Source organism: Sciurus carolinensis, chromosome 2, assembly GCF_902686445.1.
Source record: "Sciurus carolinensis chromosome 2, mSciCar1.2, whole genome shotgun sequence".
Lineage (NCBI taxonomy): Eukaryota > Metazoa > Chordata > Mammalia > Rodentia > Sciuridae > Sciurus > Sciurus carolinensis.
This window is the reverse complement of record NC_062214.1, coordinates 151,152,291-151,168,822: the sequence shown is the minus strand read 5'-3', so window position 1 is coordinate 151,168,822 and position 16,532 is coordinate 151,152,291. Positions and strand designations below refer to the sequence as shown.

At 40.5% G+C, this 16,532-nt stretch overlaps 1 protein-coding gene across 4 annotated transcripts in view; it reads left to right on the top strand.

Annotated features, from left to right (window-relative positions):
• Cdkl1 (cyclin dependent kinase like 1) overlaps nt 1-16,532 on the top strand; it is a 59,419-nt gene that overhangs the window by 4,021 nt on the left and 38,866 nt on the right. Inside the window, exon 2 of one of the 4 annotated variants that reach the window (XM_047542210.1) lies at nt 1,503-1,685. The exons of 2 other annotated variants lie outside the window; for them this stretch is intronic. In XM_047542210.1, coding sequence (XP_047398166.1) covers nt 1,527-1,685 — 159 coding nt within the window. In that variant the 5' untranslated portion in view covers nt 1,503-1,526. Of the gene's footprint in view, nt 1-1,019; nt 1,142-1,502; nt 1,686-16,532 lie in introns of those variants that run through there. One more of the 4 variants, XM_047542211.1, reaches the window with a different exon arrangement.

The window sequence follows — 16,532 nt, the reverse complement described above, 5'->3', positions numbered from 1 at the left end:
ATCATTTTTTCTTATATTCATTGATCATTCATATGTTTTCCTCTATGAAGTGCCTGTTCAGTTCCTTTGCCCATTTATTAATTGGGTTATTTGTTTCTTTGGTGTTAAGTTTTTTGAGTTCCTTATATATCCTGGAAATTAATGCTCTATGTGAATGCAATTGACATAGATTTTCTCCCATTTTGGAGGCTCTCTGTCTTCATGTTCTTGATTGTTTCCTTTGCTGTGAAGAGGCTATTTTGGCAATGTTTTAAGACAGCACATGCACAATGCTTCACACTCTTAGTATGGAAGGCATGTGTGAAGGTACAGTTGTCCATTGGTGAATGTCTTTGAGGATGATAATTATTGTTAAGAAACCTCTTTTGCTAAGATTTTTAGAAAAGATTTTTTTTTTCTGAAATTTGGAAATACTTTTCAAATGATGCTATCATATTGTTTGAAAAAAAGGTATGACCCTTTTGCATGACACACAATCAATATTCATAAACTATTTCCTAAACTAAATGTAATTCGCGGTTCACAAAGAGGTCCCATGGTAGTCAACTCTTTTTTGTGTTTTCAATTTTGAATCATAATTTTCCAGATTATATAATTCATCTTGTAAAAAAACAATCACCTTTCTAGTTAAAGTCAGTTCACAGTCTACTTTAGGGATAAAGTAAGTACTATTCTAGTGTCAATAATTAAATTTTACTGTAACACCTGAGCTCAAAGCAACTATTCTACCCCTTTTCAAACTTATTTTCCATTATATAGAGAAAGGGAAGAAGTAAATGCCTTCAGTCGGCACTTTGAGTGTGGCACCTGTGCCTAAGAGTGTTGACATGTGTTCATTTGACAGGTGTTCATAGCACTCCTGCCCTGTACCAGGTACTGTTTTGGTCCCTGCCCTCAGGAACTCGCATCTTAGTAAGGAGATATCAATAGTAAACAAAAAATTATGTCAAGTAGTAGAAGAATAAAGCAGGACAAGAGGCTCTCAGGCGAGCTGGGGAGTTCACTTTTTTACATAGTGATTAGAAAAAGTCTTTACGAATGGCATCTGACCAGAGAACAGGAGGAAATGCGGGATGACTCCGGCAGCTGTTACGGGGAGGGCAATCCAGACAGAGGCCACTGGAAGTCCACAGGCCCCAAGGTAGGGTCTAAGCATGTTCTGATGTGTCTGGTGTGTCAATGTGTCTGGAACAGAATAAGCGAGGATCAGGTGTGAGGTGATAGCTAACAGTATCAATTCAATAGAGAGAAAACGTGGAGTTGTAGGAGTATAGGAGGGAGAGAATTGCTGGAACCATGACCTTGAATTACTAACCAGGACCATATTCTAAAATAAGAGTAATAGCATAATAAAAGACCAGTTCCAAAACCATCTAGGAGATTGTGCTGCCTCATTTTATTTGGAAATGCTTGATACTTTCTTATGCTGTCCTTTATCTTTATGTAACAGGACCTTATAGCTGCCTCCAAGTTATGTAAGTGTAGAACTTCTTTTTTTCCAGGGTATATGACATCTTCTGATTTGTATGGAACATATGAGTCCTACAGGAAAGACTTCAACCCTTTCCACAAATTGGGGTTTAAATATATTGGATGAGAAATGGTGTGGTCATGAGAGAAGCCAGAATACAGAGAGGGACAAGTTCTCTGAAGGAAAATCACCTTATATCAAAAAGTCAGGCACGGTAGGTTGAAGTCGTCACAGGCCCTGTGGTAGGAACTGGGCACTGTTTTATCAGAAAGCTGGTGAATATACTTAGGAGGTCAAGGATAGGACAGAGCCACTATGGGGGCCTGGGTGACTTCTACATGTAACAGGTGGAACAAGGGGCATTAGAGTAGATCAGTGTCAATCAAGGGCTGGAAGCAGCAGCTAGAACACTGTGACAGCTCTCTCAGAGACAAACAAGGAGGAGGAATCACATTTTTCACTTGGCAGGTAGGGGATGATTACCCAGTAGACTTTGGCAAACTGCCAAATAACATTACCTATGGTGCAGAAGCTACACTAATAACAACCTTAGAAGGTAGATATTGTTTTCCCGTTTTACAAATGCATTTAGGATCGTTTGCCAAATCATCCTGGTCAGGAAGCTGAACTGCAGACACAGTTCTGTCTGTCCCAAGTCCAGGTTTTCTGCTTTCACACATTAGAACCCTGACATTACACTGGACACTGTGCTTTGAAGTCCCCAGTGACTTTGTCCTTGCTTCCACAGGGTCATCCCTGTGAGACTCATGACTTTCCTGGAAGTCTGAGTGGAGATTCTCACTGGAATAGTGGTTCTTTCCAACTCTCATTCCAAACTCCTATAGAGTATTTTAGGAGGCAGAAAGTTATGGTTTGTCACCAACAAGGATGAGAATAAACATGGGGGGAAATGTTTAAAACTTTAAATATTACAGTATAGTACATGCATTCCAAATGAGAACAGTATCACTCCCAAGGGGAGGAAAATTGACTGTTGGAGGTGGTTGGCAAAACATATTGAAACTTTTTCTTGTATAAAGCCCAGCTATACATATAGTACCTATACAGATATCCAATATATTTATGACATTCAGTGTTCTTTGGTTCAGTGATTAAGGCAAAAATATGTAAAAAGATTCCAGGTGGATATGGTGACACACTTGTAATCCCAGCAAACTGGGAGGCTGAGGCAAGAGGGTCAAAAGTTCGAGGTCAGCCTGGACAACTTAGGGAGGTCCTGTCTTAAAATAAAATAAAAAACAGGGCTGGGGTGTAGCTCAGAGGTAGCATGCCCTTGGTTAAATCCCCGGTACCACAAAACAAAACAAACAAACAAAATCCTTGGCGAGAAATGGTACATGTGGTGTGGGAACTAAGACTGTGTGTGCTGTGTGCCAGAAACATGCTCTCATTTTTTAAAAAGCATTTTTAGTTATAGATGGACACAACACCTTTATTTTATTTATATATTTTTGGTGGTGCTGGGGATTGAACCCAGGGCCTTGTGCATGCAAGGCAAGCACTCTACCAACTGAGCTATCTCCCCAGCCCCTACATGCTCTCATTTGCATCTAATTAATTATGAAGAGTAATAACATGCACAATGTTCAGAGCTGCTCCTTTTCTCCTGTCACCTCACTTCCAGTAGCCTTTTAGGGCTGTGTGACTGCACAGGGACCAGGAGTAGTGGTGAGAATTTTGCTGCCTGAACTCACCCAAAGCTGTCGTTTGACCTTGGGCAAGCTCCAACGCCTCCTGGAACCTGGCCCAGCTTATCTCCATGATTTATGTGTCTGTTGGGTACTGCTTCGCTGACTCTTTGCTGAGGGGAGCAGAGTGCTCTGGGGTCAAACTTCTACAGCAGTCAGGCAGCTGCAAGGATGCAAGAGCAGACGAAGGAAGTTCACAAAGAACAGTAACTGGGAGAGAGAACACACAGGTGGGAAGGAGGAAGGCTGGACTTGAAGCATGGGGCTGTCCCCAAGGGAAGTGCTGGAGGAAAGCACTGCACACAGCCTCTGCCTGCAAACATCAGTCCTGAAATACTGCTGGGCAGTACCATCCTGGTGACAGGCATGCGCTGCGAGGAGCAGGACCGACGGGCAAAGTTCCCCGTGATCCAAAACAAAGCATCTTTTTAGTGCTTAAATGAATGTGCCAGGACCCAAATTGTACTAAATGCCACCAGAGGACTATGAAAATGCTTCCTAGCATTAGAATCTAATTAGAGCTTTCATAATTTTTAAAGGCATCTGCTTTCCCAATGTTATTTGGAGAGGAATATTTCCAAGGCAGTAAAAACCTTAATGGGAAATCCTGTGGCATCTTTAAGAATTTAGTCCTGGCAAAATAAAGAAAAAAGGAGAAAAATATTTAGTCCTAAAAGGGGCCATTCCTAGGTCTCTTTCCTTCACATTGTTCACTTGGCTAGTTGAAATGGATTAGTTAAATATGTCTATAAATCGTTTTAGCCACGTTGGGCATTTTCTGTTGTGAACTATAGGAGATTACAAATTCCAATATCTGTGGGGATCGCACTAATACCATAAATGTGTAAGATGTGGGACAAGATGGACAGCAGGAAACAGGGGCAAACTGGAAACCTCACTTCTCCTCTCAAGTGACTAGCCACTGCTCAGCTCTATGGGTTGTGAGCCCAGGGTGCTAGATTTACAGTCTTTTTTAAAGGCCAGAAAATTCAAATTTTATGTAAAATTCCTGAACTTTTCTCTACAAAATTGTTATTTTTGGAAAAAGAAACTTCAAAATAGATAAAAGTGGAAAAAATAGTACAGTGAATACCTACATGCCCCTGATTAGTTTCACTCATCAGCCATTAGAATTTTGTTGCATTTCCTTTCTTTCTCTGGCTCTGACTCTGGCTTTCTCTGGCTCACACACACTTTTTTTTCCCCCCTAAACCATCTCCCTAAATATTTAGCATAAATCTCTTAGAACAAAGACATTCTTCTATATAACCATATTGTGATTTCCATACTCAAGAAATTTATCAACTCAAATAACCTAATACAGTCTATGCTCCATTTTCTTATTGTTCCAATAATAGCTATAAAACTATATATATAACTTAAAAATGTATAAAAACTAGTATGGTTAGTTAATATCTTTCTGTATAAAATGTTTACCTAATGATTTTAATATCTATTGATGATCCTTGCCTGAATCAATTATAATGTTATTGTAACAGTCATTTTGCTATAATTCTTTTTACTTCTTTAAAAACATTTTTTTGTTTGTTTGTTTGTAGTTGTAGATGGACAGCATGCCTTTATTTTATTTGCTTATTTTTGTATGTGGTGCTAAGGACGGAACCCAGTGCCTCACACACACTAGGCAAGCACTCTGCCACTGAGTCCCAATTCTTTTTACTTCTTAGTTGTCATAAAGAACTTTCCTTTACCCCCACAACACATACTTTGTAGGATCACTGTGGTTCATGAATTCTTTTTATTCAATGTTTATCATCATTATTCTTTCTGAATAATGTCATGTTTGGCCATGTGGGGCTACTTGGATCCTACTTCAGTATCCTGACAGATATCCATCATTCTTTGAGGACTTCTTTATTGTGTGGCACAATATTCCGAGCTCATCCTGCCCCAGCCCTGTGATTAGCCATTTCCCCAGGGACCTGGTTCCTTTTAGGGATAATAATATCTCCTGACTTTAAAATGTTGACAATAAAATTTTTAAAAAGTTTTAAACACCATTCACTCCCAATAAAACACATGTGCAGATACCGTTTGGCCTGCAGGCTGCCAGTTTGGGGCCTTTGGCTTATGCAGCTTTCATTATATGCAGATATTCTCATTAGAGACCAACAGAGATCTGGCCATTAATGTTCATGACTAATATACGGTATAGATGGATGTCAGGAGTTTATGTGAACTGGTTGTGAACAGCATGGAAGACAAAGCGGAGCATTTCCTTGCCCACGAGGATAGAAACCAAACAGTCCCTTATCATCATCTGTCTCTATTTATTCAGCATGTGGAGACCTGTTTAATTTTATTTTTATAAGATAATGTACAAACTGCAAATAGTAACAGACTGTTGTGTTTGTTTATAGGAAGATATTTGGGGCTTAGCTCACAGTGTGTTTATCCAGGAAGATTGTGTTCCTGCTATATAGTGAACTCCTAAGTGATAAAGCTGCCTTGTAAATACTTCAAGAACAAAAGAAGCAGAATCAGCAGGCTGGCTTGTTACCTTCAAGACCCCCAGTTTGCAGGGAGATGTCAGCACCTTAATCTTCTACACAGGTCCTGCTGCACAACTTAGACTCTAGAAAATGAAATATCACAGAGCAGAAGGAGTCAGAATAAGTGGTTTTTGTAACGTTTTTATTAATTAACAATAATTGTCTATTTATGTTAATATTATGAAATGACCAAATCAAGGTATCATATCTGTTATCTCAAATATTTATCATTTTGTTGTAGTGAGAACACTTAAACTCCTCTCTTTTAACTATTTTAAAATATATGATAAATTATCACTAGCTATAGTCACTTTGCTGTGCTATAGAACACCAAAACTTCAGAATGAATGATTTTACAATTCTGTTTGATTAAAAAAATATATATTATGTTGTATATATATTATTATATTACATATATATGATTATTGGTTTTTGGCCACTTAAATTATTTTTATTTTCCACAAATAAGATTTCTAGATAGATAACTAATATTACATATAGTTATTATAAAACATCCAAACCAGTTGGGCATGATGGTGCATGTTTGTAATCCCCACTACTCATGAGGTTGAGGCAGAAAGATCGAAAGTTTGAGGTCAACCTAGGCAACTTAGTGAAACCTATCTCAAAATAAAAAAATAAAAAGGGCTAAAGATAGAGTTCAGTGGTAGAGTAGCCCCAGGTTCAATTCCCAGTAATGTAATAAATAAATAGATAGGTAAAGTGAAACTTCCAAACCACACTTAAAGGTAGTAATTTTTATATGAAATGGGAAACAATTTTTTTTCTGTGTTGGGGATTGAACCCAGGGCTTCATGCATGCTAGACAAGTGTTCTACTGCTGAGCTATATCTCCCAACCCTTTTTATTTTATTTTGGGACAGGGTCTCGCTGAGTAACCCAGACTGGCTTCAAATTTGCTCTCCTCCTGCCTCAGCCTCCTGAGTGTCAGGGATTACAGCATTAATCACTGCACCCTGCTGGAATGGAAAATTTTCCAAATGAGCCAGGCATGTGTCTTTCACTTTAACTTTTTAAATGTTTAATTCGCCATTATATTTGGCAAGATTAATGTCTTAGGCCACAGATTTGCTTTCAGCAGGCATATTTTCTTGCTAATTATTAACCTTCTTTATCACTTATTAACTTTAAAAGCCCTCGAGTAAAAATATTGTTGGGTAAAATTGCCTGGTTGAAAATCTCTGAACTTCATCTCTCTTTTTTGTTGGGGCAGTGAAAGAAAGGTAGGAGGTTCTCAATCAACTGATGCTGTCAACCACATATCACAACCAAACAAATGGTTTCCTTTATGCCTAAGTTGCTGCATTACTTTTTGACTGTGTCAGCGTTATTTTCATTGTGATCACAGTTGTACTGTTACCTCTTTTCCTAGTACACTTCACCTACTCTAATAGTCAATAAAACAGGCCAGGCATCCACTGTGTGCATTGCTGGTCTGTGCTGGTTTTGGAGGGGAATCCAGAAGAGGTCTCTGGCCAGAGGTCCGTCCGGGCACATTGTGTACCCTCTTCATGATCGCCAGCCAGCCTAAACAACCCTCGGCCCCGACCTCTCTGCCCAGTGGTTGTAGCATTTCTGGTCCTCCTCCAGTCACATTGTCGCATCTTTTTCCTTCTCTAACCATCCACCCAGACAAGACATTAGCCACATTGACTCCCAGGGAGTCCCTAGTCATTTGGGGGGACTATACATGAAGCTTCCCTTCCTTTTTCAAGGGTGTTATAGGAGGACTCCTCAGCAACACCAAGGAAAATGAGGAATATTTTCCTCTAGGCTAGAGATGGAGGTAATAATCTAAATAGAGGCAATAATCTAAATAGTTTTTCATATTGAAAATATTCTTCCCCCCACAACACTGATCTTCTAGCTAGGGCTCTGAGTTAACTTTAAAATATTTAACTTGGTTTTTAACATAGCAAAGGGACTTAAGAAAATAATTTTAACCCATCTGTATGATAAAGCAATATATGCTTATATAAAAAAATTTTTTTAATGAATAGTGGATGGTGGCCACCGAGTCTTTTTTTTTTTTTTTTTTTTTTTTAGTTGTAGATGGACACCGTATCTTCATTTTATTTATTTATTTTTATGTGGTGCTGAGGATCAAACCCAGTGCCTCACATGTGCTAGGCAAGTGCTCTACCAGTGGCTTACAACCCCTGCCCTAAAAAATATTTTAAAACAGAAACATGAAGCTGGCCGCAGCAGTGCATGCCTGGAATCCCAGTGGCTCAGGAGGTGGAGGCAGGAGGATAGTGAGTTCAAAACCAGCCTCAGCAAAAGTGAGGTGCTAAGCAACTCAGTGAGACCCTGTCTCTAAATAAAATACAAAATAGGACTAGGGATGTGGCTCAGTGGTCTAGTGCCCCTGAGTTCAATCCCTTGTACCCAAAAACTGAAAAAAACAAAACCAGAAACATGAAGGTACAGAAGAATATAAAGTGAAAAGAAAGTCTCCGTACTCTTCACACCCCATTCTCATCTCCCTTCCAGCAATCAGTTTCTCATGTGTCATTCTAGAAGATTTCTTTGCTTGTTGAGAGACATATGTTACCTTTTAAACCAGGTAAAAATGCCATCATATTGTATATACTGTTCTGTAATTTCCTTTGTACACTTAATAGTTTATCTTGGACATCTTTGCAAGTCAACACATAAAGATATTTTTAATAGCTGCAAAATATTTCATCATTTGTATGTACTATGAAGTGCTAAGGTTGTTTATCTAATTGATATTAATGGTCATTCATGGTTTTCCAGTGGCCAATCATGTACACGTAAAACTTTCCATATTTGAAAGAATACTAGGGATCATTTCCACAAGTGGATCATTGGTAGTGGTGATGAGAGACTCCAATCCTACTTCCATTCCTAGTTCTAAGACCTCCTGGCTGTTGGTGACACATTACCATGTGATGACTGCTGGCTCAGTGTGTTTATCCCTTAAAGGCTGTAACGAATACAAATTCCATAGTTTGTTTAGGTTGCCTAGTCATAGACGGTGAGCTATGAAGTAGAACTAGGTAGAACCATAGCATGATATATGCTAATTATCACACATCCTCTGCTGTGGTATATATTCCTTTGGCCAGATGTATGAACCCCCTGCCAGTAAAGAAAGTATTTTTGCTAAGCCCTTGGATTGTGGTGCAAGCAGGAAAGACACAACCCATCTGTAGAGTTAGCATCAGTTCCATTAAGGAAAAACTGCTATATCATCCACATTGTGGCTTCTTTAAAGAAAAGCACACATCAGGGACTTAGTTTGAGGCTGGTCTGGTGGCTGTTTTCTTCTCCTCTCCTCCTCCTCCTCCTCCTCCCCCTCCTTCTCCTCCTCCTCCTTCTACTTCTCCTTATTCCTCTCTTTTGGTACTGAGGGTTGATATCAGGGGCACTTTAGCACTGAGCTACATCCCCAGTTCTTTATTTCTTTATTTATTTATTGTTCTTTTTAATTATACATGATAGTAGAATGCATTTTGACATATTATACCTACATGGAGTGTAACTTCCCATTCTTGTGGTTGTACATGATATGGAGTTACACTGGTCATGTATTCATATATGAACATAAGAAAGTTATGTCCAATTCATTCTACTGTCTTTCCCATTTCCATCCCCCCTCCCTTCCTCCCATTCCCCACCTGTCCAATCCAGCGATGCTACACTCCTCCCTCCCCATGGCCTATTGTGAGTCAGCATTCACATATCAGCCTTTGGTTTTTGAGATTGACTTATTTCACTTAGCATGATTGCCTCCAGTTCCATCCATTTACCAGCAAATGCCATAATTTCATTCTTCTTTTTGGCTGAGTGATATTCCGTTGTGTATATGTACCACTCCCATTCTTTTTTTGCTTGAAACAGGGTCTCAATAAGTTGCTGAGGCTGGCTTTGAACTTGTCATCCTCCTGCCTCAAGCCTCCTAAGTCTCAGGGATTATCAGCCTGCACCACCATGCCCAGCTCATTTTGAGTTTTTGCCACTAGTATGTCGAACCAAGGCTGAATCCACCTTGGAGAGAGCCTGCCAGTGCTGTCGTCTCAAGGTCAGGTGTTCATTCTTCTAAGGCACAATGGCATGCCAGGAGCTGGACACCTTCAGCATGACCTAACACACTGAGTCATATGTTCTGAGAGGTAGGGAACTTTGACCTTCTGCAGAGTTCTCTGTTACTCTGGGTTCTAATCAATGTTGGCAGTTTCTAAATCACTTGATAGATATAGCAGTATTCCTAAGGGCTGTTTTTGCTGACTCCAAAATCCAAAAGGATCCATTAAGAGCAATGACTCCTTTTAAATGGTAGAAGATCCAAGGTGCAACAATTGCCCTTTCATTTAAAGAGATTGCTCATACTCTGGTTTCTCTTCAGATCGTATAAAGAGATTGCTCAGTATGCCCGGGACCATTGTGTTCCTAGAACATACCTGTACACAATTCTCTGGAGAATTTTTCCCCACCCTCTAGCACACATGTGTCTTAATTGGATAACCAAAGTACTTGCCATTTCTGCTCACCACAAATCCAGTTATCAGAAGGTCCAATTACCATGATGTCATCCATTCACTGGAGCTGCATGATATTCTGTGGAATGTCAAGATGATTTCTGAACCCTGATTAGGTTCCTGTGAACCATATAGAGAGCAAGGAAGTTAACGTTGAAAGCAAACCACTGTCTATTCCACAAGAAAATGAACTGCTTTCCATCCTAATTGGAGACTGGATTTGGAAAGAACACACTAGATCAACAGTTGCATGCCAAATGTCAGAGATTATGTGTGTATTCCAGGGAAAGACATCACATCTGGTACAGTCACTGCAATTGAAACTATGAATTGCTTGAGTTTATAGTAGTCTGCCAGGTGAATTGAATGGAGATGTGATGGGGACTACCACCTCTGGGTCCTAATGGTGATATTAATTTCTGATACTAATTTTTCCTGGAATATAGTTTTGCTTCTGATTTACTATTTTGACCAGGGTTGTGTTGAGGGAGGGGAAGAATTTTCAGGGACTTCCATTTGTTACCTTTTTGTCATATTGACTCTTCCTCATGGAAACAATGTGAAAGTTTGCCCACTACTAAGTGTATCTATCTCGATTTTATACTTGATAGTGGAGGAAATAATCTTGAGGTGGTCTATAGACCTGTTAGGTCCACTCTTAGATAGTACTCTAATGGGGGGGGCCACAATCGCATTTTGGGGTCCCTAGCTGTCAATGTCAGCTCAGATCTTGTAGCCATATCCTTTTGCAAAGCTTACTCTTTGCAAAATCCCTTTGGAAAGCATTTGAGGAATACTTGTGGTGACATCACAGGATCCTTCCTCAAGGTGATGTTGCTTATAAACTGACCGAGATCTCAAAAATGGGTGAAGAACTGCACTGTTTATTCTAGAAGTTGACATCAACCTTCTTGCCATCTCTGAATTTCCTCTGGAAATACAAGTCAAGTAGCCCACTAGCCCACTGCCTTCTATGTCACCTGTAAGAACTTCACAGTAAGATCCTGTTTGGGCATCAGCACAGATTTTGGTGAAATAAGGTATTCTGGCCTTCCTTCCCATTCTGGTCATTATGTGTACCTTACCACTCTCAGAACCTGGTCTTTGTCACTCTGAAATCATATTATTCCCATTGGAACCAGTGAGCCTAGTTCCATGGTAGTATCTTCAGCCTATCAACCAAGCCCACAGAGGATATCCACCAAGGAACTTCTCAAAGTTGCTGGTGGCCTCCTTCCTGCTCCTTACTGCTTTGGTGGAGAGAGTAGCCCCTGGGCCTTCCAAGGAAACATAATCAAGTGTTGGTTTCTGTAGCCCTGCATGGTACATTCATGCTCTCATTTGTACTCCTTAAGTTCCTAGACCCCTTCCTCAAAACTCAGCACAGTCTTCAAAGAGTTATGCCAGCAACATATGTAGGACAGTCATCAAAAAATTAAAAAAAAAAAAAAAGTCATATCAAGAATGAAGTCCCAAGTCACAGGACGGTGCTTCTAAGTCAGTGAATTTCTCCCTATCCAGCCTTTGTGTCTGTGGTCCAACACCTGCAAGATTCCTGCTGATACATGTAATTTTGAGTAGTTATTTCCTGAGGCTTTGCTACCACCTCATCTTAGTTATAGGTCTATGAAGAGGTGGGGATTGAATCTTAGGAGGACAAGCATCCTCTTCCTCAGGAGGGATTTTCAGGTCTCCATGTAAGAAGCAGTGGTTTACCTCTGGCAATGGGCAGAAGCTGCTTCTCCCAGCCCAGAGGTTTCAGGGCAGTTTGAGGGTTTAAGGTTCTCAGGCTCATCTCCCCAAATGTCACTATCCCAGATCTCAGGATCCTTCTCTTCCCTGTCTACTGGTGATTGATCCACTTCCAGAATTCCATTCTGTAGACCTGCCAGTGGGACCCACTTCTGAGAACAACTGTCTCAGCCTGTGTACACTCCAGAAACTAAAATCTGAGCCAAGGGACTGTCTGTTAGTAGGGTATTCTGGGAAGTGAGACCAGAAAGCAGGAGTAGGGGAGAGGAAAGTAGGAAAGGAGGATAAACCAATGCAAGAGGCTACGAGGCCTCAGGCCCTTCCAAGTGTTTTGCTGTGTTGCTCTAGGGATCCGTGAGAAGTACACGGGACTGATTTATTATGATTATTGTAAAGGAGGGAAGAATGTCACCCTTCTTCATTCTGGGTAGAGGTTTAAGCATGAGGGATTACTGCAAAAGTCCCTGTGTAAAAGACCTAGAGTCAAGTTCAAAATTTTTAAAGGCTTGTGAAAAAACATGTTACTGGGAACACTCCCACTTTCTAAATTTCAATTTCTGTCCTTTTGTTATTTACCACAGTTGTGGGAGAAGAAGAATGCTTTTGAAAGGAAAACAGGAAATGGTCATTGAGAAAACAGTCTGTTGCTTTTCCCCAAAGCACAGACTCTGGATGAACATTCCCCTTCCCCCACAAAGAGCCTCCTTGACACCCGAGGGACAGGAGAGACCACAGATGCAGCGGTCAGTGTCAGAATGTGTGACTTCTATAAATAGATACACTTTTTCTCATTTGTCTTGGAAAATGCAGACGTGTATTTCTTGTACATTTTTCCACTTTAAATAGAAACATGGGTACTCTGAATGTTTCACTTTTAACTGTAAGACATGGTGATGCGAGAGATGTCTCATTTGATGTCAGTGTCAGGACTATAGGGAACTATGGGGAAGCAGGCCTTCTCTAATGTATACAGTTGCTCTCAGCCCTGGCTCATTAATGCCATGAAGACAGTAGGCCTGAAATTGCTAGGTCGCCAGAGCATCCTTTTAATGAGGATTTTAAAGTAATATTTCCTGATCATGAAGTGTTGGCAACTAGTAAAAAGTCTTCAAAGTGATGTAGACTAGAGAGATCAAATGGTTGACCTTAGAGGATGTAGCTCCTAAACTTATCATGACAGATAGGTGGCCAGTGAAGACATAGGAATGATGGCAGATTAGAGGAAGGTGTCCAAGAAGGATACATGGCATTCTCAGCTTTTCAGGGGAAACCAAGTAGAGCTCAGGTTGAATTCAACTGAAAAAACAAACAAACAAACAAACAAAAATGTCCTTTTTTTTGTCATGTGAGAGAAAATGCTTCACATAGCAGCATAATGTGAAACATCAGTATTCGAAGCACACAGAGAAAATAAAAGGGAGGCCAAGATAAAACAGCAGCATCCAGGTGGGAAACTTTGTACAGGAGAGCAGGCCATGCTTCTAGATTGAGCATAACTGAAGGACAGTGCTAATGGCCTGGTAGGGCTCACTGAGACCTTCAAGACTGGGCCAACACAAAACAGAAGGCTGAGCGGCTGGGGAGATAGCTCAGTTGGTAGAATGCTTGCCTTGCAAGCACAGGGCCCTGGGTTCAATCCCCAGCACCGCAAAAAAAAAAAAAAACAAAAAAACAAAAAAACAGAAGGCTGAGAAGTAAGACCAGGCCTGAGGCTTTGGTTACACACACTCATAAATAGGAAGGTTATAATTAAATGAGCCCTGACATCTTGTCCTTGTAGTGCACACAGTCATTTAGTCTGTCCTGTTAAGATTACGTGAAAGTATACTGCAGGTGTCGGGTGAGCCTGGGAACAGATTATCTCTACACCACTTTGTTCTCATTTAATTCCTTTGTGTGTCCCTAAAGAAGTTCATCCTTGTGAATGCAAATCTTAACATTTTTGGAGTTGTGATCGAAAGTTCCATGTGTGGCATGCAGACTGGTTTTCAGAGCAGAGGTGACCTTCTGAATTCCTATCCTGATGGCAGAGTCCAGAGAGAGAGGGGGTAGTCTGAGTTGCTGAATCCACCCAGACTGGCTCCTGGTATCCCCACTGCATGAACACCACTTCCAACAAGGTCATAGGAACCCAGGCAGAGAAGCTCACAGAGTGCCTCTCAGTCCTCTCCTCACTTAACCTTTCGGCTGTGTCCGTCACTACTGACTTCTTCTTACATGGGACACCCATGGTATCATGCCCTGCTATCTACTCTGTTCTCTTTGGGGACCTTCTTCCCTTTGTACTCCTCATCCACCCAGCAATTGAGTGTTCAAGTTCTTGGAACCTCTTCCCATCTCACCCCAACTCTACCTACGACTTTAGTTAAGCACATGCTAACTCCCTACTTTTGTCTTGAGCTCAATCTCCAGCCAAGCTGAAGACTCCACTTGGTATCTGGCATCCCTGCTCACTCGAGGGGCCAGAAACAGTAACTTTCTTCCCATCAAACCTGCTCCTCCCTTCCATGATAGCATCAGCATCCCCTCATTATAAAAACCTTTGTGTCTTTCTTGACTTCTCTCCCTCCCTCATCTCTCACCTCCAATTCATTACCACATCCTGACCATTCTAATAACAAAATATATCTTAGGCCAGCACTTTCTCACCACCTCTCCTGCCTCTGCTCTGGTCCACACCGTCATTGCTAATCTATCAATAGACTCTGCACTGACCTTCGCTAATCCATTTTTTCCTCCTCCAACCCGTTCTGTATCCTGCTACCACAGTGAGCTCTTAAAAACACAAGTGGAGCTGGGCACAGTGGTTCATACCTATAATCCCAGCTCAGGAGGCTAAGGCTGGAGGATCACAAGTTCAAAGAGCCAGCCTCAGCAACTTCGTGAGGTGCTAAGCAACTTAGTGAAACCCTTTTCAAAATTAAAAATAAAAAGAATTGGGGATGTGGCTCAGTGGTTAAACATCCCTGGGTTCAATCCCTGGTACCAAAATACAAAACAAAACAAAACTCCAAATAACATTGTATCATATCTTGCTAAATATCCTTCTAGGGGCTTCCCATGCACTTACCATAAATTGTAAAATTTTTAGCACGGCTCACAAGGCCCTGCCTCCTGACTGACTGGCCTCAGTTCCATGGGCTTCACCTACAAGGCACACTATTTCAGTTCCTTAAGTGACCTAAGTTCTTTCCTCTTTCACAGCCAGCTCCTGTCTGGAGCTGTTGCCCTCCTGGTTCTGGTTGGACTTCAGGACTCTGCTCAAGGTCACCTCCTCAAGGCCAGTTTCTGTGAGGCAGCCTGGTCTTTTGTAAATGGAGGGCTTATTCATGGCATTTCTTTGTCTAATGCCTGAGTTCTCTGACTTGTTCACCAGTGTGTCTCCAACTGCCTAGAACAGTGCCTGCTCTGGGTAGATGAATATAGATATTTGTTGAATCTCTGAACACAGCCAGGTCAGTGACATTATCCAGATCATATATTTGCTGATCTGGAGAAGTTTTAGGCACCTGGAATTCCGATAACCTAGAAAGAGCTAATGATTTATTTTTAATTTAATATTTTGAATTTCTTTAAGCAACCCATCTTTCTAAATTAAGATTATTCTAAAAGTAGAGCGATGTTATCAGCTATTTACAGTGATATGAAGGCTAAATCTTCCTGGAAGAAGATGGGAGAGCCAAGTAGTTTAAGAATCATGTGATACCCTGCTGTGTTGCTGAAGGCCTTGTAAGCCCTCAGAAGCCATTTGACAATATTCCTCACAAGCTCTAAGTTGTCTATATTCCTGAAAGCTGGGTGTGTATGATAAAAAGATATCTGGCAGAGGGTAAATATGTATAAATAATGTATAAATATGTATGGAAAAGCCATTTGACCATAACTAGAACTGTGAAATTTTATTTGGGGCTATAAATGGTATCCAGCTAATTTTAGTTCATTTTTAGTTAATGAAACATTAACTTAATGGCCAGTTCCTCAGAGAGATCTTCCCTGGACCACCTTTCATCCTAAAATCAAGTAAACTTTAGCTTAATTTTTGTAACATTTATCATTTCTGTAATTACTAATCCAATGTCTGTCTCCCCTCCTGTGTTCTGAGCTCCATAAGGGAAAGGGCAGTACTTGCTTTGTCTCCATATCCTCAGGGCTGGCATAGTGCCTGTGTTCATTGATCAAAACATGCTTTTATGTGCCAGGTGCAGTGGGGAACTGCCTCAGGAGGCTGAGGCAGGAGGATTCCAAGTTCAAAGCTAGCCTCAGCAACTTAGCAAGGCCCTAAGCTACTTAGTGAGGCCCTGTCTCAAAAAATAAAACAGGGGATATAATAATATATAATTTATATATAACTATGTATAATGTATATAATACATTATAGACATTAAATGTACACTATATAATGTACTATTATATATTATGTGTAATTATGTATACATTTTATATATAATGCATGTATGAATATGACACAATGAAACCCTTTATTCTGTGTAATTAAAATGCACTTATAGAAAATGATTATTTTTCAAAAAATAAATAATTGTTGAATAAGATGAGTAGAGAA